The following is a 23,924-nucleotide window of genomic DNA, read 5'->3' as shown; positions in this document are numbered from 1 at the left end:
CTCTGAGTATGCATCCTGATCGTCTGTCTGGCCCTGCAGCCTTGTGAATGTTAATCTGTTTAAAAGTATTTTTCACATAAGCTACGGAGAGCGAGATCACACAGTCGTCTGAAAACGCTGGTGCTCTCATACATGGTTCAGTGTTGCTTGCCTCGAGGCAGGCATGGAAGGCATTTAGCTCATCTGGGGGGCTTGCGTGACTGATGTTGTAAACTCCTCAATGCCATCAGATGAATCCTGGAACATATTCCAGTCTGTGCTCGTGAAACAGTCCTGTAGCTCAGCATCCGCTTCATCGGACCACTTCCATATTGAGCACGCCACTGGTTGTTCCTGTTTGAGTTTTTGCTTGTAAGCAGGAATTATGGTCAGATTTGAGTTAAGGTCAGATTTGCCAAATGGAGTGCGGGGGAGAGCTTTGTATGAATCTCTGTGTGTGGAGTAAAGCTGATCTACAGTTTTTTAGTTGCACAGGTGATCATTTAGTTTGCCCTGTGGACTGAACTAACATTTACTGTGAATTTTTGGTTAATCACAACCAGAAATCTATCTGTAGAATGGCAATCTACGATGAACCACCTCACTTTACACCTACAACCACAAATGAACCTTTTTCTCAACAGGGAAAAACACACACACATTTCTCCACCACCTGGATTTCTCCTGACACCATAGATCAGGGGTAGGCAACTAGATTCAGCCACAGGACAATTTTTTTAGGAGTGGATGGTCAAAGGGCTGGAACATAATTACAATAATTTGCAGGCTGCAAATTGACCACAACTAAACACAAAAAGAGATCGTATTTTAAAATAACAATAATTTCATACATTGAGACACAATCACATATGTATTTTTTTTATTTGTGGGAAGACTCAGGAAAAGATTTCCTGAATTAAAGAAATGTTTTGCTGATTTTACAGTATTTTTTTATGTTTTATTTATTTTTTACTAAAAACTTTGGGGGGCAAAATATGACTCATGATTAACCAAAAAGTGACAGTACATTTCAATTCAGTTCACTGGGCTAACTAAATTATCATCAGTAGATAAGCATTATTGAATGTGCTTGTTGGGAGGAGTATTTTTGTCAATAGCTCATTGAGTGCCCAGTTCATCAAGAATAAGGCCCAGGGTTTTCATTCCTCTTATTCATGTGGATGGAATCGACTGCTGGCAGTAGACAGTATGTGCCATGGGCTATTAGCAGTGAAGTTGTCATTGATATTCACTGAGAGAATTGCCATATCGGAACAAACCACTTTGCAGTCACATTCTGTCTATGCCAGATGATATCTGTAAGAGATAACCATGTCGTCGATAGAAGACGCAACTTGATTGCACTTTGATGTATACTGTATTCTATTATACTGTATTTTTTGTCAATGCCACTCCTACATTGCTCGATCTAATATTTATATATTTCTTAATTCCATTCTTTTACTTTTAGATTTGTGTGTATTGTTGTGAATTGTTAGATATTACTGCACTGTTGGAGCTAGGAACACAAGCATTTCGCTACACCCGCAAAAACATCTCCTAAATATGTGATGTGACCAATACAATTTGATTTGATGTTTAGCCTACTCCATATGTTATAAGGCGCACATAGCCGTGCTATTAAATTAATTGCCTTGATTTGCAAATCAAATGCATAGCAATTTAAACACCAAACCCAAACAACATTTCTATGCGTAAATCTCCCCAAGAAATATTGGCATAGCCTAATGTAGTTCTGTGATGTGTATGTGGTTTGTACAGTTCCACGAGGAAGGGGGGCTGTAACTGTGCAGCTATTCACCTCCGTCTGAAACCACCACAGTCCACCACCGTTGTCTCACAAACGTCCCGCCTGTAGGTTACTGAACTGCGCGTATTCCGTCGGAGTGATATTTTCAAAATGATGGTCATTCAGACCATTTATATTATGTATTGTAGCCTATGGGCTTCGTTTTCGACGAGTTTAGCTAGAAGATGCATTGCATGAAATAGGCTCTGGGAGCCGGTCTGGGTGATGCTATGAGGCGAGCACATCGTCGCTCTTTGGTTAGTGTCTGGTGATGAGACACCTCCAAATGTTGTGTGGAGAAGTAGGCTACCCATCGGGTGCTCTCTTGGTGAGAAAACATGAAGTCGTATCGTGAATGATTTCGTTGTCCATTAAAATATAACTTAAATGCTTTATATTACAATTCAACAGTTTATATGCTCAGAACTACAGAGTCGTACAATAAGCAAGGTAAAGAAGTCTATCTGACGAGTTTTGCGCTAATATACCGTGGACGGTTACTATGCCAGAATGGGTCTACTACGGTTTTTATTTTTCTATGGACTATTGCACACCCAAGTCAACGGTAAGTCCTGGAACCTTTCATTTGATTTGGTCACCACAATTAAGTTTGTAATAAAAACATAGCTTTTCCCTGTTTTTCGTTTTAGATATACACATAGTCTAAGTGTGGGTACCCCACCTAAAACATCGAACAACCTCGCGTTTGATTAGAGCACCTGCAGTAGCAGTTTTTTTTGTATTTTGCCTGGCTTGTTCTGTTTATTCCTCATTTCAAAACGTTGCAAAAAGCAGGCGAAAAAGGGGTGCACACATGTGGCTTCTGTTTGCGCGTTAATGTGTCTCAACATGCAGGGGTTGATCCTTTCAACGTGGCTTTGATGCACCAGACTATTTTATGAGCAATGGATTGTCAATGTGTTTTTTATCGATTGAATTCGTTGACATTTTATTAACTATCATACAAATTAATCATATATTGCAATTCGAAACATATGCTTATTTAGGGGTCCCTGATTAATTTAATTGTTAATGAATACATTTTCCTAATTGATGTAAGTCTATCATTAGGGAGGATTTGAAAGTTTTAATTTAGGCCTTGGCTGATAAATGAAAGCACCATTTATTCGGTTTCAATTTAATGACATTCAGCACTGTATTGTGTCTATCATTGTCATCTTTCTTTTGTTAATAATAAGTTGTCACCCCTTCTTTATATTTAATAGACACCATTGATGTCCTACTACATTTTCACAGTCTTAATGGAAAAATCCACGTACAAACTATATTTAGGTATTTTTTTCATTAGTCCACAGTTAATCCAGTCCCAAATGTTTTGCATGTCAGCATTCAAGTTTTTAAGATAATGGATTTTCAAGAAGCATAGTGTCACTTGCCACATCACCATGATGAGTCCTAAGTCTTGAAAACTTGACTGCTGACATAGAAAACATTTTGGGACTGTCAACAGCGGACTGAAGAAAAATAGCAAAATATAGTTTTGAGTGGATTTTCCATTTAAGAATTTAGAGGGACATCAATAGTGTCTAAGAAATGTAAAGAAGGGGAAAAATGGGTGAAGTTGATGGATCTATACAGTTGGACCCCGAACATCAGAAGGCTTGTGTTAGACTCAGATGATTTGGGTTCTGATATGCAGCTGGTGGAACTTAGATTTTTTTCTCTGAAAAGTCCCTAAAATATGTAATGGAGACTATTATGCTGAATTATCTTATAGTCCTGTGACTTGTTTCAGTCTGTTATATATGGACACTGTGTCCACTGGTCACAGGACATACTGTACATACGGTCTGTCCCTTGAGCACCATCACTGGTGAGGACACAGCACTCATAACGGTTGAGCTCCCTGTCTTGGTCGATATGGGCTTTCCAGGCCAATGCCACTGTGTTGTCCCCCACTGGACATGCAGCTGTTTTTGATGACCATGTCCACATTGAAAGCATTGATTTGGTGAGAGAGGGGGCTGGTTCCATCCCTATGGCTGTTGACTACCATATACACAGTGATGCCCCACTCCATTGCTTATATTCTACCACATTTACATTTTAGTCATTTAGCAGACTCTCTTGTCCAGAGCGACTTACAGGAGCAAATATGGTTAAGTGCCTTGCTCAAGGGCACATCAACATATTTTTCACCAAGTCGGCTTGTGGATTTGAACCAGCGACCTTTCAGTTACCACTCTTACAGGGCTTTCATTCAACTCCTGTACCTGTACAATTTGGTAGCAGGGGTTATACTGTGTGCTAGTATGAGTATTTTATTGTGTTTTAGTAGCAGTATCTCTCTCTGTCTTTCACTCTCTTTAACACACACTCACCCGCCTCTCTCTTCATCGATTTTTTGCTTTATAACTTCGTCAAGTTTGCTTTGAGGTTGTTTTCTGCCTGTGCATGTGTGTTATTGTTGTGTATGAAAGAGGGTGACATGGAGAGTTTTTGGCAAAAGGCCATTTGACTGTCTGTGGGTGATTAAATGGCATGGTCTTGGCAGCGCTGTGTTATTGAAAGTAAGCTTGAGATTAAACAGAAACATTATGAGACAACGCCATGTCACAGAGAACGACACATTATCATCCTCTGCTGTGATGGGAGAGTCCAAGATGGTCAATATCATTAGTCTATAGTCAGTCAATTCCTGATAACTGCACATTGGGTGAAGTGCAAACTCTATGTGCACAGTGCAGTTCACCAATCAGCAATTCAAATACATTCATTGTACATGCACTTTAAAAGTATAATTGTTATTCCACTGTAATTTCAAGGGACATCATCATTTGTCAATATTGGTACAGCGCGTTGATATCAGTGGTAGGTGATGGTATTACCATAACTATTCTGACTGACTGGGTTCCCTCAGTACTCTTCCCTTTATGAATATTCCAGCCAACAGCTATGTTCAGTAGGAGAGGGATGTCAGCTGTAATGGATGTGACAGTTGATATGGTCAAAGTTAAAGTGCAGAGGGAGATGCTGTTTTCATATGTTTTTGTTTAGCCAGAGTGCAGCTAAATCCCAGTCAAGCGTAGCCATGACATTTCTGCTGTCGCCTGGGCGTACAGTTTTACCTCAGAGAGAGAAAGATAAGGTAGAGAGTAATGAGTTTGGAAAGACCATAGCTGCTCTATGGGGAAACCTTATCTCAGAAAGTTCAGGTTGTCGGAAGACCTTTAAGACTAGTTTATTCAGGGATAAAAACCACTGCTCATATGCAGGGCCATAGTAGAGTAAGCCCTGGGTGGCTGTAATGAGCATTAGTCTGTTTCAGCTTCTGTACTGCTCTCAGGACTTGGGTGAAACTGAGTGCATGAATTGCGTGGGCAGTTCCATGAACAGGCTCACTGAAGGGACTAATGAAATGAGAAGCTTTTTGGAGGGTGGATATCTTTGGTTACGTATGAATTTTTAACTGTGGTTGTAGTTGAATGGATCCAGCCAGTCCCCATTAGGGCCATTAAACACTAGGTGGGGGTGGGTGTGGGTGTGGGGAAGGGAGGGGGAGTGAGAGTAAGTCAGACGGGCAGGGAGTCGGCACACTTGAGTGGGCTGGGTATTGGTAATTATCTGAGAGTGGCGTTTTGGAGTGTGGCATGCCAGTGGCTGGCAGCTTCGCTGAGGTTAGCAATCCACCTGTTGGATTAGGTAGATTCTGATCGATTTGAGAAGCTGGAAATAGACGTATTTTGTGTATTGTTAGCAGATTTCCCATCAAGGAGAGCTGTGCAGACTTGAAAGAGCAACAGTTGCAGAAAACTAAACCCATTACTAAAACATATTTCTGTCATGGCTCAGCTAGTCTCGTCATCCAACTGAACACTATAGCTCTCTCCCAGGTTACCCTGTTAAGTGCTCACTCCCATCCTTACACAGGAAAACAGAGTAGTGTTTGTCATATCCCATTTGTCTTGGTATGAGTAATGATAGAATCATGTTGTGTTGCGATGCCTCACTGCGTCACCAACACAGACAAGGGGAGAAGAGGAGGGTTGTAGGTACTAGGTAGCGCTGGAGGCAGTGTTGGAGCAAGCGCTTGGTAATGACATCAAACACTTGCTTCTTCCTCTCCTTCCCACAGCATGGTTGGGTTGCTTTTCCTCCACTTCCAGCTGACACACAGGAATGTGTTCCTGTTGACTTGTTCACAGTGACATCAAACCCTGGGTGAGGGACAGAGAAACAGACTCCTCATACACATTGAATGCAAAAGTCTGATTCTGTCAAAGAGGAACAGAAGACACACAAACATGTTGATTATATTTTTCTATATCCCCAATGGGCACACACGTGCCTATCTGAAGACACGCTTAGAAATAGAAATCGACATTCAATATTTATTTGCTACACACACTAACAAACAACTCTCTCACCCACTCACCACCCAGCAGCATCTAAGAGGAACAGAGCACTTGACGGAATGTGTCAATGAAAAATCTAATTAGCCATAATAACTCGCTGTCTTCTGTCTGTCAGTGTGGATGTTGCGGCTCGTTTTTGTGTGGTGCCATGGTGTGTGTGCTGCCTGTCAGGGCCTGGCACTCATTTATAGGCTTTCTCTCAGACTTTCTCCCTGTATATTTTACACATCAATCCGGACTTACCGATATTGTCAGTTGGTATTACTGAACATATCTTATGTTGGCATATGTGTAGCTAATCATTTCTCCAATCTTCTCCTCCCAGGATCTCGTCTGCGTCAGGATGACTCCCCTCCTCGGATCGTGGAGCACCCCTCTGACCTCATCGTGTCCAAGGGGGAGCCGGCCACCCTCAACTGCAAGGCGGAGGGGCGTCCCGCCCCCACGGTGGAGTGGTACAAGGACGGGGAGCGGGTGGAGACAGACCGGGACAACCCCCGTTCCCACCGCATGCTGCTGCCCAGCGGCTCCCTCTTCTTCCTGCGCATCGTCCATGGCCGACGCAGCAAGCCAGACGACGGCAGCTACGTGTGTGTGGCCCGCAATTACCTGGGGGAGGCAGTGAGCAGAAACGCATCATTAGAAGTAGCATGTAAGTCCCACCCACAATTCTTTATGTTATGGATGAGTGCCATGAAATTGGAAAGATAGAGTGCCCCATTGGACGAGCTGTGTTGCCTATATGTGTATGTGTTTTAATGAGGCTGTTATTGTAAACTCGATGATATGACCATTAAAAGGATAGTAGTAGCACATATTTCGTGGATGGTAATATTGCAGTCATAAATTATAGTTATGAAGAAGTATAATTATAGAGAATAATTGCAGAGAATACTATTGTGTTGAATAAAGGTGTGTGTGTGTGTGTGTGTGTGTGTGTGTGTGTGTGTGTGTGTGTGTGTGTGTGTGTGTGTGTGTGTTTATAGACCTATATAGTGGTCCCTGTAGGTCTTAACAGTGTGACAGCAGCTTGATCTATTGATTGCCATTACTGGGGTCCTAGGAGGCTAAATGAAAAATATCATGAAAAATGGATGAAGTCTCTAGATTGTTCTTTGATTTCTGTTTGACGTCGTGCACTCTCTCTGCCCCTCACTGGGAAGTTAATGTGGCCTCTGGGATGGGAGGGCTTGACGTTAAATGAGGTGTTACAATTTTTTTTAACTTAAATGCAACTGTGTGTGGGTAGGGCAGGACTATAGCTACAAATGAGGTCTGGACCTCATTTTTTAAATTAATATATATATATACAGTACCAGTCAAGAGTTTGGACACACCTACTCATTCAAGGATTGTTCTTTATTTTGACTATTTTCTACATTGTAGAATAATGGTGAAGACATCAAAACTAGGAAATAACTCATATGGAATTATGTAGTAACCCTTTGCCTTGATGACAGCCTTGCATTCTCTCAACCAGCTTCATGAGGTAGTCACCTGGAATGCTTTTCCAACAGTCTTGAAGGAGTTCCCACATATGCTGAGCACTTGTTGGCTGTTTCTCCTTCACTCTGCAGTCCAACTCATCCCAAACCATCTGAATTGGGTTGAGACTCTGGGTGCGAACCCAGAGTCTCTGGTGGCACAGCTTGCGCTGCAGCGCTCTTGACCACTGCGCCACCCGGGAGGCCCAACACAAATGTACTTTTAACAAGGCACACCTGTTAATTGAAATGCATTCCAGGTACCTCATGAAGCTGGTTGAGAGAATGCCAAGAGTGTGCAAAGCTATCATCAAGGCAAACGGTGATTTGTTTAACACTTTTTTGTTTACTACATGATTCCATTTGTGTTAATTCATAGTTGTGATGTCTTCACGATTAGTCTACAATGTAGAACATTGTAAAAAATTCAGAAAGACCCTGGAATGAGTAAGTGTGTACAAATTTTTGAATGGTAATGTATATATATATACATTTTTAGGAGCTCATTTGGGGTCTCCACTTACTGTTGAGAGTTAGAATAGTGGAATACACAAGTTGCAATTTCGAAACGTGGTTGTGCATCAGCAGTTTTTCTCTTGTTATATATCACTCATTGACAGTCACTCAAAAAGCCCATGTCAGAGAAAAAAATACATTGGTCAATTTTAGTCTAGTTCGTCACTGGCAGCCTTACCATTATGCAGAAGATGCAATTGCCTCAGACCTCACATCACCAAGGGGCGTCATGAGCTGGGTTGCGTTTAAATTCACTGCATCCGCATATGTCGGCCTTTCACATCTACGATGGAAGGTGGCAGAGCTACAGCGGTGTTTGTCAGACCATGAGACATCTCGAAAATCTGTCTTCTCACGAAAATGTCCGAACGGTTTGGCCTTAACATTAATATGACCCCTCTATGGATAAGATGAGACTCTCACGATGGTGTTCTCTAATTTGCTCTACGACCCCCATCAACTCTCGTAAAAATGTCCCTATGGTTATTGTGAGTAGCCTAATATATCTTCCTCTAACTCCGCCTTCTACTGAGTTTATACAAACTGTTATATCCTACCATTCTGATAGATTGGAGACTGTTAGAACATGTTGTTGTAACGTTCATCATTTGGTTGTTATTCCATTGGTTACCATGATGCAGATGCCCAGGTGTGGCCCACACTCATTAAATGTGTTGCTTTTAAATGTTAGAGCAATCACTAGTAAAACCTTTCTTGTGAATGACCTCATTAGTGAGGGCAACGTTGATTGTACGTATCTCACTAAAGCATTGGCTGTCTTCAGACTGTAGTGCCGCTCTTATTGAAGTCTCTTCCCCTTCCAAAATTAAAAATGTTGGGGGGGACAACCTCTATTTTTACTAATGCTCTCAGCTGTAAGGACATTTCATTTGGCAACTTTGGGTCTTTTGAGCATTATGCTATACTTTTTAAATCAAATCAAATCACATTTTATTTGTCACATACACATGGTTAGCAGATGTTAATGCGAGTGTAGCGAAATGCTTGTGCTTCTAGTTCCGACAATACAGTAATAACCAACAAGTAATCTAACTAACAATTCCAAAACTACTGTCTTATACACAGTGTAAGGGGATAAAGAATATGTACATAAGGATATATGAATGAGTGATGGTACAGGGCAGCATACAGTAGATGGTATCGAGTACAGTATATACATATGAGATGAGTATGTAGACAAAGTAAACAAAGTGGCATAGTTAAAGTGGCTAGTGATACATGTATTACATAAGGATGCAGTCGATGATATAGAGTACAGTATATACGTATGCATATGAGATGAATAATGTAGGGTAAGTAACATTATATAAGGTAGCATTGTTTAAAGTGGATAGTGATATTAGTGATATATTTACATCATTTCCCATCAATTCCCATTATTAAAGTGGCTGGAGTTGGGTCAGTGTCAATGTCAGTGTGTTGGCAGCAGCCACTCAATGTTAGTGGTGGCTGTTTAACAGTCTGATGGCCTTGAGATAGAAGCTGTTTTTCAGTCTCTCGGTCCCAGCTTTGATGCACCTGTAATGACCTCGCCTTCTGGATGATAGCGGGGTGAACAGGCAGTGGCTCGGGTGGTTGATGTCCTTGATGATCTTTATGGCCTTCCTGTAACATCGGGTGGTGTAGGTGTCCTGGAGGGTAGGTAGTTTGCCCCCGGTGATGCGTTGTGCAGACCTCACTACCCTCTGGAGAGCCTTATGGTTGAGGGCGGAGCAGTTGCCGTACCAGGCGGTGATACAGGCCGCCAGGATGCTCTCGATTGTGCATCTGTAGAAGGTTGTGAGTGCTTTTGGTGACAAGCAGAATTTCTTCAGCCTCCTGAGGTTGAAGAGGCGCTGCTGCGCCTTCATCACGACGCTGTCTGTGTGAGTGGACCAATTCACCCAGTGCTGGCTCTAACCCTGTGTAGGCCACCAAAGCACAGCCCCACTTTCTTTACTGATTTCTCTGAACTATTGTCTATTGTCCTTGAGAACTTTGATAAAATCTTTGTGTTGGTCGATTTTAATATTCATTATGACAAAGAGACGGCCTCCAAGGCCATTGAATTTATGAATCCTTTTAGCTCTATGGACTTTATCCAACATGGTACTGGGTTCACCCATAACCGCGGCCGTACTCTCAACCTGGTTATTACCAAGGGGCTTTCTATTGATGTAACCTCTATTGTTGACACTGCTTTTTCTGATCACCACTGTGTATTTTTACTACCTTGTTACTCATATTACAGGGTAATACTGAACGCATTATTTAAAAACATTATCTTACTCCTGAAGTTGCTACAGATTTTATTGAGTGTATGAACAGGAATGTGACAAATAGCTTTTTACCAACTGAGGAACATTGCCAAGTTGCGGTCATTTCTATCTCAGGCTGATACAGAGAGACTTATCCATGCTTTTATTACAAGCAGGCTTGACTACTGTAATGCTCTCCTGTCTGGTCTACCTAAGAAAGCCATTGGTCAACTGCAAAACATACAGAAAGATAATGACCAAGATCAGACAGAGAGCACACATTACACTGGTTTTGAAGTCTCTGCACTGGCTGCCTGTGAGTTTTAGAATACATTTTAAGATTATTCTATTGTTTTTTAAAAATCTTATCTACGATTGTGCACTCCAATACATATCAGACATGCTTTTGAGTTAGGTACCCGGTAGGTCCCTCATGTCCTTTAGCACACTGGCCTTTTAACTATCCCCAAAGCCTAGGACCAAGAGGCACGGAGAGGCAGAACCTGAGGGGCGCTGAAACTGTGGACATATTTAAACTGTGGACACAATTAAACCGTGGACATATATTATAAAACACACCTTTTTAGCTGAGCATTTGCTTAGGGTGCTTTTTTTGGTCTTTCTGTTTCTGTTTTTATTGTTATTCTTTTGTTTGTTGTGTTCGTTTTGTAGTACATTTTTCTCTTTTTATTTTCCATTGGTTTTTTTTGTTTTTTTTTCCCTGTGAAGCGCATTGCATTCATGTCTGAAATGTGCTGTATAGATCATCTGAACGTAACTTGGTAAGGGGATACCTTCAGAGCTTTCTAATGTATCTCAAAACATGCTTCCTTTTGATCATATGTTTGACTATGTTTGAATATGTATTCATCTGTTATTCAATGCATGTATATGGGCTAATAGCAGTACGGCCAAATTCAATGTTTATTCAAAATGTTTTTGATATACATTTTTTATATCTACAGGGATCCTAAAAGTCAATCACTTAATTATCCTTGGTATGACCATCTTAAAACAATTCCATATGCTAGCTTTGTAGTAGTCTCACGTTACCATACCTCCAAAATCACGTCACTGTCCAGCCTCCCTTGGAGGTTTGGAGAATTTTGTATTGCAAAAACGGTTTGAATGGTCAGCTGGCTCCCAATGGCAAGAATTTGATTGGATGTTACATTTAAAGAACTCTTCCCCCCACGTGCCCGTTGGTGCTATGTGTTCTGTTCGTCACTGTTTTCAAACCAAAAAGGACACATTTTACAGAGAATTGTTCTGTATGCTATTTTGCAACATAGCAGAAAATGGAGCAAAACCTGGAGGAATTTAAAATAATGTTTTGTCAGAAGTGTGCTCTACACACAAAATCAACATAGATCAACATACTGTATTTTGATGGGGATTTTATCAGCGATTTCCCAGCCATCCTCACCTAAGACACTAATCTAGTGAGCACTATTGGATCTCTGCACAAGCAAAGCATTTTATTGGTTTGATGTATAGTGAGGCGTCACTGATTTACACCGGGTCTCTACCCCTATTTAGCTATTTTTCTGCCATGAACTTCCCCAGGCTTACCCGTATTAAGGAAACCTGGTTTTTGACGAGGCCAGCCTCAGGCCCTTAGACTCATGGGCAGGGCTCTCCAACCCTGTTCTTGGAGAGCTCCCCTCCTACAGGTTTTCACTCTAAACTCAGTTGTAACTAACCTGCTTATCATCAGGCTAATTATTATTATCAAGCTTATCAGCAAGCTAATTATTAGAATCAAGTGCGCTGTCCAGGAACAGGGTTGGAGAGCCCTGCTCTAGGGGGATACAATACGCATTTCTTTGCTGCTGATAATCGTTGCAGAGGCAGAGGACATGTATGTGTAGCCCATGTACTGTATCTGATGCTGCCAGACAGCATCAGATACATGGGCTACATATAGTAAAACAGAAGGGCACTGTTTCACTCGCTCTGATACTTTCTCCTGTGAGATAGTTTCAGCCAGTTGCGATTGAAGGAACATTGTCGGGTGCACAGTACGCTGTTCGGATGCTGGAATTATTTTGGACGATCGATCGAAGGTAACCTAATTTTTGCTGTGATTTGTTTGACAATCAGATGGAAACATCATGACTGGTTGTGTTCATGGCACATTAAAAGTTCATACATTTTTATAGTTAAATTACATCTTTACTATAAAATCCATTAAAAAAACACTGGCCTCATCCTGTGGCCTCCAAATCGCTCATCTACAGTAAATTTGCAGCAATCATGGCCAAATTACCGACTGGGAATGCAGGGCACATGCCCAGGGGCCCTATTTTCCAGGGGGCCCCCAATGATTTTGTTAGTCACTCTCACTCTGATATCATATTAAAATGGCATAAGTCATGGCACAATTAGTATAATTGCAGGAAATTAGCTGTAAAACTGCACACAAAAGAAACCTGTAAAGCATACTTATTTGTTTACCTTTTGTTAATACTTTTTTCTTCTTCTAACAGATACCTCTGTATGTATTAAATTATAGTTTTTAATCCCGGTGCTGAGTTAATGTAAGTTAATGTGTAGCGGCTAATTATAGCTAATAGGGTATGTGTTTGTAGATCGACTGAGGTGAATGAATATATAGCAGCCGATGTCATAATGGCTGGGGTCATTTTAGCTTTTCATAAATGAGCTTCAACTTTTTAGTAAATGAGCTTCAACTTTCTTAAATGTGGGTTGAATATTCACTGGACTATTCACATCTCCATTATGTGCTAAACTGAACTGGTTCCTTGCCACTGCACAAACATTCTGCACACTCATAGCAGACAACTAAGAAACAATGCACAACATGTGAATGGTCTAAATGTAAATTGGCTAAACACATACTGTAGCTACATAAATATCCACATGCATTCACATACTACACTGGTGGTTTGCAGTGTGTTTTTAAGTGTGGGTCTTAAGGGAAAGTATGACCTGATGAAGTGGTGTACACTTTCCTCCCTGGGGTGAGAGGAGAGGTTGGGGGGGGGGGGTCCCTCCCTTTTTTCCTGCCTTAAATCTGTCATCAGACATCTGCCTTGCTGTCTGTCGGTGCCCTGGGGTCAGTGATGAAGCATTGTTGGTATGGTTGGTATGGTTATGACACATGCTGATCTTTACACTGGTGGATTTGTGTTTGGCGTGAGCCAGCCCGTGTGAGACTGGAGGAGCACCCGGGAGGACACCCCTCTCACTCAAACCCAACAGCTGCTGCATGAAGACAAAAACCTAAAAACTCTGTGTGTGTTTGTGCATCCCATCCCCTCTCTCCCTGCTTTCTCCTTCCTAACTCTTTTCCCCTGTCACATGTTATCCGTTATCCCTCCGTACTCTTCTTCTCCTCATCCTGCCATTTCCTCTGCCTGGTTTGTAATCAATACTGCCCTGCTGTCCTGGGAAAGGATTATGGGTGAAGAGCCGCAGGATATCTGAGACACACACATCAGTTCTCCAGCTAGACAGCTGTGAGTGTGAGAGTGTGTGGTGGGAGGGAAGAGTGTGTGAGTAGGAGGGAGATGTGCTGGCTTTGTTTTTTTGTTTTTTTTCAATGGGATGCCATGGGAGGATGAGATATGAAAACAATTACATGATGCAGATTAAATACATCTCTAAATTGAACATACGCTATATACATACAAAGTATGTGTACAAAATCGAGCAGACAGCCATGCAATCTCCATAGACAAACATTGGCAGTAGAATGGGCTTATTGAAGAACTCAGTGACTTTCAATGTGGCACCGTCATAGGATGCCACCTTTCCAACAAGTCAGTTTGTCAAATGTATGCCCTGCTAGATCTGCCCCGGTCATGTATGTGTATGTGCTGTTATTGTGCTGTTAATGTATGTGCTGTTATTGTGAAGTGGAAATATCCAAGAGCAACAACAGCTCAGCTGTGAAATAGTAGGCCACACAAGCTCACAGAACGGGACCACTGAGTGCTGAATCACATAGAGGGTAAAAAATCGTCTGTCCTCGGTTGCAACACTCACTTCCGAGTTCCAAACTGGTGTAAAGCTTGCTGCCATTCTACTCTGGAGCAGTGGAAACGCGTTCAATTTGTAAGTCGCTCTGGATAAGAGCGTCTGCTAAATGACTTAAATGTAAATGTTAAATGTAAATGGAGTGACAAATCACTCTTCACCATTTGGCAGTACAAATCTGTGTTTGTCGGTTGCCAGGAGAACGCTTACCTGCCCAAATGCAGAGTTGCCAATCTATAAAGTTTGGTGGAGGAGAAACAATGGTATGGGCTGTTTTTCATGGTTTGTTGAGATCAGTGTGGAAGAACTTGACTGGCCTGCACAGAGCCTTGACCTCAACCACATCGAACATCTTTGGGATGAATTGGAACGCCGACTGCGAGCCAGGGATAATTGCCCAACATCAGTGCCCAACCTCACTAATACTCTTGTGGCTGAATGGAAGCAAATCCCTGCAGCAATGTTCCAACATCTAGAAAGCCTTCCCAGAAGAGTGGAGGCTGTTATAGCAGCAAAGGATGGACCAACTCCATATTAATGCCCATTATTTTTTTATAAGATGTTCGATGAGCAGGTGTCCACATACTTCTGATTATGTAGTGTATTTTAAATCATGCTGGGTTAGTGTGTGGCAAAATGACAGGATAGCTATGGGATTACTGTGTTAGAGACAGCAAAAGCGGAAGACTTCACCTTGGCCTGGCCTTTTCAAAATTCTGTCTCTAGTTCTGATATTGTTTTTGACACCCCCTTTCAAGCCCCTGAACCTTAGCCCTGACCTTAACCCCACCCTCTTTTAAAAATGCAGATACATTTGTCCCATTAGACCTCAATGTTAGCCTACATTCTGGTTCAAATTAATCCACCCAGATACCTTCCTGACTTGCCCATAGTGAGAAAGCTCAAATTGAGATGCTAATCAGTTATCTCGATGACGACTGCCTCCATGTCTTAACACAGGAAATGATAGCAGGTGCTGAGTGGGAATCTCGTCTTTGGGTGTGAAACAGACTAATGAGGAGATGTCTCCCACTCAATGGCTGTCTCTAAGCCATCTTTTTAGGGGCTCTCACGCATAAAATTGTTAGTTAATGTGAATACAGATTACATTTTATTTAGACTTTTTGAGTAGTTGACTAAAGTAGTTGACTGGGATGCCTAAGAAATAGCTTCAGTAACATTGTGCCTTCGAGGGCAGGTGGATCAGGTCTGAGGAGCACACAGTGTGTTTCTGACACTGTGACGAAGTGTGTTTCTGACGCTGTTACACAGTGCGTGCACAGTGTCGGCAGGCTTCTGCTGTTTTGTCAGCATAGCCAGGGATTATTTTAATAACAATCATCACTTGCTGTCAATGTCAGCAACACCCAGCCAGCCGTCCTCCCACGTCCCAGCCGCCCCACTGACCGCTCCAACACTGCAGCTGAACGCTATTTCAGTTATAGCATTATAGCACCCACAAACACCCCTCTGACCCCCCCGACCCCCTGCAGACAGCTTTAATGGGAATGACTGGCTGTGATAGGGTTAGGAGTAGCTATAATGACTGACAGAATCAAATTAATGATGATGTGTTGCGAGAGGAGGGGTGAGGTGCGGTGGGGGAGCCGGGGGGGAATGCGAGGGTGTTGATTGGTATAAATAATTCACAAACAGACTCCCCCCCCCACCCACTCACCCCTCACCTCTCTGTCTGTACACTCCTCTGGCTTTTAGAAGAGTAGCCAGCCAGACAGACAATCGTCAGTCAATAAGTCCTCATCGTCCCAGACAGATAGCCAGCCAGACAGACAAACAGATGGTTAGGATAAACGCCTGGAGTCGTCAGATGTTTAGGCTTGCACACAATGTACAGTATTGCATATTGTGATGGTGTGTGTGGATTTAGTGGTCAGTGAGGATGTGGTTGATATGGCAGACATTGCAGTGTTTGAAGTCACTGATCATGTAGTGCTGTATTAGATTATGGTGAGATGGTGCTGAGTTAGTGGTTTGTTCAATAATTATTCAACACATTTCTGGTAAGTGCCATTGTGAGATTATGATTGTGGTTAGACCGTAGTAGAGCTGCTGAGTGGAATGTATGAATAGGTATTTGGCACCCAGTCAGCTCTCATTAATCATAGGTCCCGCTTTCTCACACTGACAGCCTTCCCAGCCCCATGCCATGCCTTCCTGAGTGTCCTGGGAAGGTGTGGGGACAGGGTGGCTTGAGCGTGGAGAAAGGCTGCCGACAGTCAACAGACACCCCTCTCATGTACTAATCCTCCTCCACCTCCCAATTGTCAAGCCTGTGTAAAGCCTGTGTTGAGAAACGAGATCATAGGTGAGTGAACTTGGCTGGGCCACCATGCACTTTCTGACAGTTTCAAATGTCAGGGGACCGAGTCATCCATGGCAATGTTGTCATTGTGTGGGCTCACCACCCACTAAAGAGCTTGGGTATAATACCAGTGATGGGAGGGTCTTAGCACAGTATACTAGACTAGAAAGAAGTGAGTTTAGGTATCTTAATTAAAAACCTCTTGAAGCTAGGGGGCACTATTTTCATGTTTGGAAAAATAACGTTCCCAAAGTAAACAGCCTATTTCTCAGGACCAGATGCTAGAATATGCATATAATTGACAGATTAGGATAGAAAACACTCTAAAGTTTCCAAAACTGTCAAACTATTGAATGTGAGTATAACAGAACTGATATTGCAGGCGAAACCCTGAGAAAAATCAGACCAGGAAGTGGCTTCTATTTTGAAAACTCCATGTTCCATAGCCTCCCATTGCTCCATTTAAAGGGATATCAACCAGATTTATTTTCCTATCGCTTCCTCAAGGTGTCAACAGTCTTCAGACATGGTTTCAGGCTTTTATTTTTAAGAATGAGCGTGAACGACCACATTGCGTAAGTGGATATGTGGGGGCTCTCAGAGTGAATTGTGCGCAAAAGAGAAAGGTGGCCATTGTTACTCCCGGTTCTAGTGAAAAGCCAACTGTCACGATTGATATATTATCGAATAGATATTTGAAAAACACCCTGAGGATTGATTATAAAAAACGTCTGACATGTTTCTGTGGACATAATGGATATAATTTGGAATTTTTGTCTGCGTTGTCGTGACCGCTCTTTCCGGTGGATTCCTGGGCATAACGCACCAAACTAACGGAGGTATTTGGACATAAAAAATATCTTTATGGAACAAAAGGAACATTTGTTGTCTAACTGGGAGTCTCGTGAGTGAAAATATCCGAAGATCATCAAAGGTAAACGATTAATTTGATTGCTTTTCTGATTTTCTGATTTTCGTGACCAAGTTACCTGATGCTAAGTGAACTTATTGTTTTGTTGAGTGATCGATAAACTTACACAAATGCTTGTATTGCTTTCGCTGTAAAGCATAATTTCAAAATCTGAGACGACAGGTGGATTAACAAAAGGCTAAACTGTGTTTTGCAATATTGCACTTGTGATTTCATGAATATGAATATTTTCTAGTAATATTATTTGACTGTAGCGCTATGCTATTCAGCGTTGTTGATGACAATTATCCCGTATCCGGTATGGGTGGTTCAGAGAGGTTTTCTTCTTTTCATTATGGTGTACTATATCTTTGACATGAGAAGCAACATCTCCAGCACAGTACAAAATAAAAGATAGTGATGTGTAAGAGTAAGTTTACTTACCATAAAGCTCCTGAGAGAGGAAGAGGTGTGTGAGTAGGACATGGTGGAACTCTAGTTTAAGGGGACCATTCTCCTAAGGGAATTTCATGAAAAAAATTAAAGTAGTGAAATATTTAAAAAATATATCCTTTTTTAGATACACTGAAAATGTAAATGCAACATGTAAAGTGATGGTCCCGTATTTCATGATCTGAAATAAAAGATCCCTGAAGTGTTCCATAAGCACAAAAAGCTTATTCCTCTTAAATGTTGTGCACACATTTGTTTTCATCTCTGTTAGTGAGCATTAATCCTTTGCCACCTGACGGGTGTGGCCTATCAAGAAGCTGATTAACCATCCCGATGCCCGCGCCCCCGCTGAAAATTAATTAGCATCATACAAAAATACCCATAAAAATCTGTCAGTTTAAGGTAGAGATATCTGGAGAAAGGTGTCAGACCAGGAGACATCCTGAAAATCGGTCTTCTCACATAACCGTCTGTAGCATCCGAACAGTTTGGCCTACAAAGTAGTATGACCCCTCTATGGAAAGATGGGACTCTCACGAATAGGATGGTGTTCTACGTTTTTCTACGACCCACACATGGGACTCGTCTGAAGATGGGACTCGTCTGAAGTCGGTACTGCCAACTTCTGTTTGTAGCGTCTGAACAGTTTTTGCTACACACTAATATGACCCCTCTGTGTAAAGGTGAGACTCTCACGAACATGTACATGTACATGTTTTGCTCTAGGGCGCCCACAGGCCTCACAAGACTCATCTGAATGCCCTCCATTAACAGTCAGAAAAATACAGTACCAGTCAAAAGTTTGGATACACCTACTCATTCAAGGGTTTTTCTTTATTTTAATTATTTTCTACATTGTAGAATAATAGTGAAGACATAAAAACTAATAGTAACCAAAAAAGTGTTAAACAAATTCAAATATATTTTATATTTGAGATTCTTCAAAGTAGCCACCCTTTGCCTTGATGACAGCTTTGCACACTCTTTGCACATTCACCTGGAATGCTTTTCCAACAGTCTTGAAGGACTTCCCACATATTCTGAGCACTTGTTGGTTGCTTTTCCTTCACTTTCCAGTCCAACTCATCCCAACCATCTCAATTGGGTTGGTCGGGTGAGTCATCTGATGCAACACTCCATCACTCTCCTTCTTAGTCAAATAGCCCTTACACAGCCTGGAGGTGTGTTGGGTAATTGTCCTGTTGAAAAACAAATGATAGTCCCACTAAGCGCAAACAAGATGGGATGGCGTATCGCTGCAGAATGCTGTGGTAGCCATGCTGTTAAGTGGGAATTGAACTCTAAATAAATTACGGGAAGCGTCACCACTAAATCACCCTCACACCATGACACCTCCTCCATGCTTCACAGCGGGGACCACACATGCAGAGATAATCTGTTCACCTAGTCTCACAAAGACACGGCAGTTGGAACCAAAAATCTCACATTTGGACTCATCCAACCAAAGGATATATTTACACCGGTCTAATGTCAATTGCTCGTGTTTCTTGGTCCAAGCAAGTCTCTTCTTCTCATTGGTGTCCTTTAGTAGTTGTTTCTTTGCAGTAATTCGACCATGAATGCCTGATTCACTCAGTCTCCTCTGAACAGTTGATGTTGTGTCTGTTACGTGAACTATGTGAAGCATTTATATGGACTGCAATTTCTGATGCTGGTGACTCTAATGGTCTTGTCCTCAGCAGCAGAGGCGCATGATGGTTTTTGAAACTGCACGAAGAAACTTTTAAAGTTCTTGAAATTTTAAGGATTGACTGACCTTCTGTGTATTCAAGTAATTTTTATTTTATTTTATTTATTTCACCTTTATTTAACCAGGTAGGCAAGTTGAGAACAAGTTCTCATCTACAATTGCGACCTGGCCAAGATAAAGCAAAGCAGTTTGACACATACAACGACACAGAGTTACACATGGAGTAAAACAAACATACAGTCAATAATACAGTATAAACAAGTCTATATACGATGTGAGCAAATGAGGTGAGATAAAGGGGTAAAGGCAAAAAAGGCCATGGTGGCAAAGTAAATACAATATAGCAAGTAAAACACTGGAATGGTAGATTTGCAGGAGAATAATGTGCAAAGTAGAAATAAAAATAATAGGGTGCAAAGGAGAAAAATAAATAAATAAATAAAATAAATACAGTAGGGAAAGAGGTAGTTGTTTGGGCTAAATTATAGGTGGGCTATGTACACGTAAAATAATCTGTGAGCTGTTCTGACAGTTGGTGCTTAAAGCTAGTGAGGGAGATAAGTGTTTCCAGTTTCAGAGATTTTTGTAGTTCGTTCCAGTCATTGGCAGCAGAGAACTGGAAGGAGAGGCGGCCAAAGAAAGAATTGGTTTTGGGGGTGACCAGAGAGATATACCTGCCGGAGCGCGTGCTACAGGTGGGTGATGCTATGGTGACCAGCGAGCTGAGATAAGGGGGGACTTTACCTAGCAGGGTCTTGTAGATGACATGGAGCCAGTGGGTTTGGCAACGAGTATGAAGCGAGGGCCAGCCAACGAGAGCGTACAGGTCGCAATGGTGGGTAGTATATGGGGCTTTGGTGACAAAACGGATTGCACTGTGATAGACTGCATCCAATTTGTTGAGTAGGGTATTGGAAGCTATTTTGTAAATGACATCGGCGAAGTCGAGGATTGGTAGGATGGTCAGTTTTACAAGGGTATGTTTGGCAGCATGAGTGAAGGATGCTTTGTTGCGAAATAGGAAGCCAATTCTAGATTTCACCATGGATTGGAGATATTTGATGTGGGTCTGGAAGGAAACTTTACAGTCTAACCAGACACCTAGGTATTTGTAGTTGCCCACGTATTCTAAGTCAGAGCAGTCCAGAGTAGTGATGTTGGACAGGCAGGCAGGTGCAGGCAGCGATCGGTCGAAGAGCATGCATTTAGTTTTACTTGTAATTAAGAGCATTTGGAGGCCACGGAAGGAGAGCTGTATGGCATTACATTTACATTACATTTAAGTCATTTAGCAGACGCTCTTATCCAGAGCGACTTACAAATTGGTGCATTCACCTTATGACATCCAGTGGAACAGCCACTTTACAATAGTGCATCTAAATCTATTAAGGGGGGGGGGGTGAGAAGGATTACTTTATCCTATCCTAGGTATTCCTTAAAGAGGTGGGGTTTCAGGTGTCTCCGGAAGGTGGTGATTGACTCCGCTGTCCTGGCGTCGTGAGGAAGTTTGTGCCACCATTGGGGGGGCCAGAGCAGCGAACAGTTTTGACTGGGCTGAGCGGGAACTGTACTTCCTCAGTGGTAGGGAGTCGAGCAGGCCAGAGGTGGATGAATGCAGTGCCCTTGTTTGGGTGTAGGGCCTGATCAGAGCCTGGAGGTACTGAGGTGCCGTTCCCCTCACAGCTCCGTAGGCAAGCACCATGGTCTTGTAGCGGATGCGAGCTTCAACTGGAAGCCAGTGGAGAGAGCGGAGCATTGAAGCTTGCCTGGAGGGTTGTTAACACAGTGTCCAAAGAAGGGCCAGAAGTATACAGGATGGTGTCGTCTGCGTAGAGGTGGATCAGAGACTCACCAGCAGCAAGAGCGACATCATTGATGTATACAAGAAATTAACCCTGTGGCACCCCCATAGAGACTGCCAGAGGTCCGGACAGCAGACCCTCCGATTTGACACACTGAACTCTATCAGAGAAGTAGTTGGTGAACCAGGCGAGGCGATCATTTGAGAAACCAAGGCTGTTGAGCCTGCCGATGAGGATGTGGTGATTGACAGAGTCGAAAGCCTTAGCCAGATTAATGAATACAGCTGCACAGTAATGTTTCTTATCAATGGCGGTTAAGATATTGTTTAGGATCTTGAGCGTGGCTGAGGTGCACCCATGACCAGCTCTGAAACCAGATTGCATAGCAGAGAAGGTATGGTGAGATTTGAAATGGTCGGAAATCTGTTTGTTGACTTGGCTTTCGAAGACCTTAGAAAGGCATGGTAGGATAGATATAGGCCTGTAGCAGTTTGGGTCAAGAGTGTCCCCCACTTTGAAGAGGGGGATGACCGCAGCTGCTTTCCAATCTTTGGGAATCTCAGACGACACGAAAGTGAGCTTAAACAGGCTAGTAATAGGGGTGGCAACAATTTCGGCAGATCATTTTAGAAAGAAAGGGTCCAGATTGTCTAGCCCGGATGATTTGTAGTGGTACAGATTTTGCAGCTCTTTCAGAACATCAGCTGACTAGATTTGGGAGAAGGAGAAATGGGGAAGGCTCGGGCGAGTTGCTCTGGGGGGTGCAGTGCTGTTGATCAGGGTAGGAGTAGCCAGGTGGAAAGCATGGCCAGCCGTAGAAAAATGCTTATTGAAATTCTCAATTATAGTTGATTTATCAGTGCTGACAGTGTTTCCTATCTTCAGTGTAGTGGGCAGCTGGGAGGAGGTGTTATTATTCTCCATAGACTTTACAGTGTCCCATAACCTTTTTTGAGTTAGTGTTGCAGGAAGCAAATTTCTGCTTGAAAAAGCTAGCCTTAGCTTTTCTAACTGCCTGTGTATAATGGTTTCTAGCTTCCCTGAACAGCTACATATCACGGGGGCTGTTCGATGCAAATGCAGAACGCCATAGGATGTTTTTTGTGTTGGTTAAGAGCAGTCAGGTCTGGGGAGAACCAAGGGCTATATATGTTCCTGGTTCTAAATTTCTTGAATGGGGCAGGCTTATTTAAGATGGTTAGGAAAGCATTTAAAAAAATAACCAGGCATCCTCTACTGACGGGATGAGATCAATATCCTTCCAGGATACCCCGGCCAAGTCGATTAGAAACGCCTGCTCTCTGAAGTGTTTCAGGGAGCATTTGACAGTGATGACTGGAGGTCGTTTGACCGCTGACCCATTACGGATGCAGGCAATGAAGCAGTGATGGCTGAGATCTTGGTTGAAGACAGCAGAGGTGTATTTAGAGGGCAAGTTGGTTAGGATGATATCTATGAGGTTGCCCGTGTTTAAGGCTTTGGGGAGGTACCTGGTATGTTCATTGATCATTTTGTGAGATTGAGGGCATCAAGCTTAGATTGTAGGATGGCTGGGGTGTTAAGCATGTTCCAGTTTAGGTTGCCTAGCAGCACGAGCTCTGAAGATAGATAGGGGGCAATCAGTTCACATATGGTGTCCAGAGCACAGCTGGGGCAGAGGGTGGTCTATGGCAGGCGGAAACAGTGAGAGACTTGTTTTCAGAGAGGTGGATTTTTAAAAGTAGAAGTTCAAATTGTTTGGGTACAGACCTGGATAGTAGGACAGAACTCTGCAGGCTATCTTTGCAGTAGATTGCAACACCGCCCCATTTGGCAGTGTTTTGTCTGAAAATGTTGTAGTTTGGGATGAAAATTTCAGAATTTTTGGTGGTCTTCCTAAGCCAGGATTCAGACACAGCTAGGACATCCGGGTTGGCAGAGTGTGCTAAATCAGTGAATAAAACAAACTTAGGGAGGAGGCTTCTGATGTTAACATGCATGAAACCAAGGCTATTACGGTTACAGAAGTTATCAAAAGAGGGCGCCTGGGGAATAGGAGTGGAGCTAGGCACTGCAGGGCCTGGATTCACCTCTACATCGCCAGAGGAGGAGTAGGATAAGGGTACAGCTAAAAGCAATAAGAATTGGTCGTCTAGAACGTCTGGAACAGAGAGTAAAATGAATTTTCTGGGGGCAATAAAATAGCTTCAAGGTATAAAGTACAATAATAATATAATGTAATGATGGACTGTCATTTCTCTTTACTTATGTGAGTTGTTCTCGCCATAATATGGATTTGGTCTTTTACCAAATAGGACTAT

At 42.4% G+C, this 23,924-nt stretch overlaps 1 protein-coding gene across 5 annotated transcripts in view; it reads left to right on the top strand.

The window, feature by feature from the left end:
* LOC124000291 (roundabout homolog 2-like) overlaps positions 1-23,924 on the top strand; it is a 228,390-nt gene that overhangs the window by 73,404 nt on the left and 131,062 nt on the right. For 4 of the 5 annotated variants that reach the window (XM_046306561.1, XM_046306560.1, XM_046306558.1 and 1 more), the window contains exon 2: positions 6,491-6,817. In XM_046306561.1, the coding sequence (XP_046162517.1) occupies positions 6,491-6,817 (327 nt within the window). Of the gene's footprint in view, positions 1-1,784; positions 2,355-6,490; positions 6,818-23,924 lie in introns of those variants that run through there. The other variant, XM_046306562.1, reaches the window with a different exon arrangement.

Source organism: Oncorhynchus gorbuscha, linkage group LG16 (genome assembly GCF_021184085.1).
Source record: "Oncorhynchus gorbuscha isolate QuinsamMale2020 ecotype Even-year linkage group LG16, OgorEven_v1.0, whole genome shotgun sequence".
Lineage (NCBI taxonomy): Eukaryota > Metazoa > Chordata > Actinopteri > Salmoniformes > Salmonidae > Oncorhynchus > Oncorhynchus gorbuscha.
This window is presented reverse-complemented; position numbering and strand designations above follow the sequence as displayed.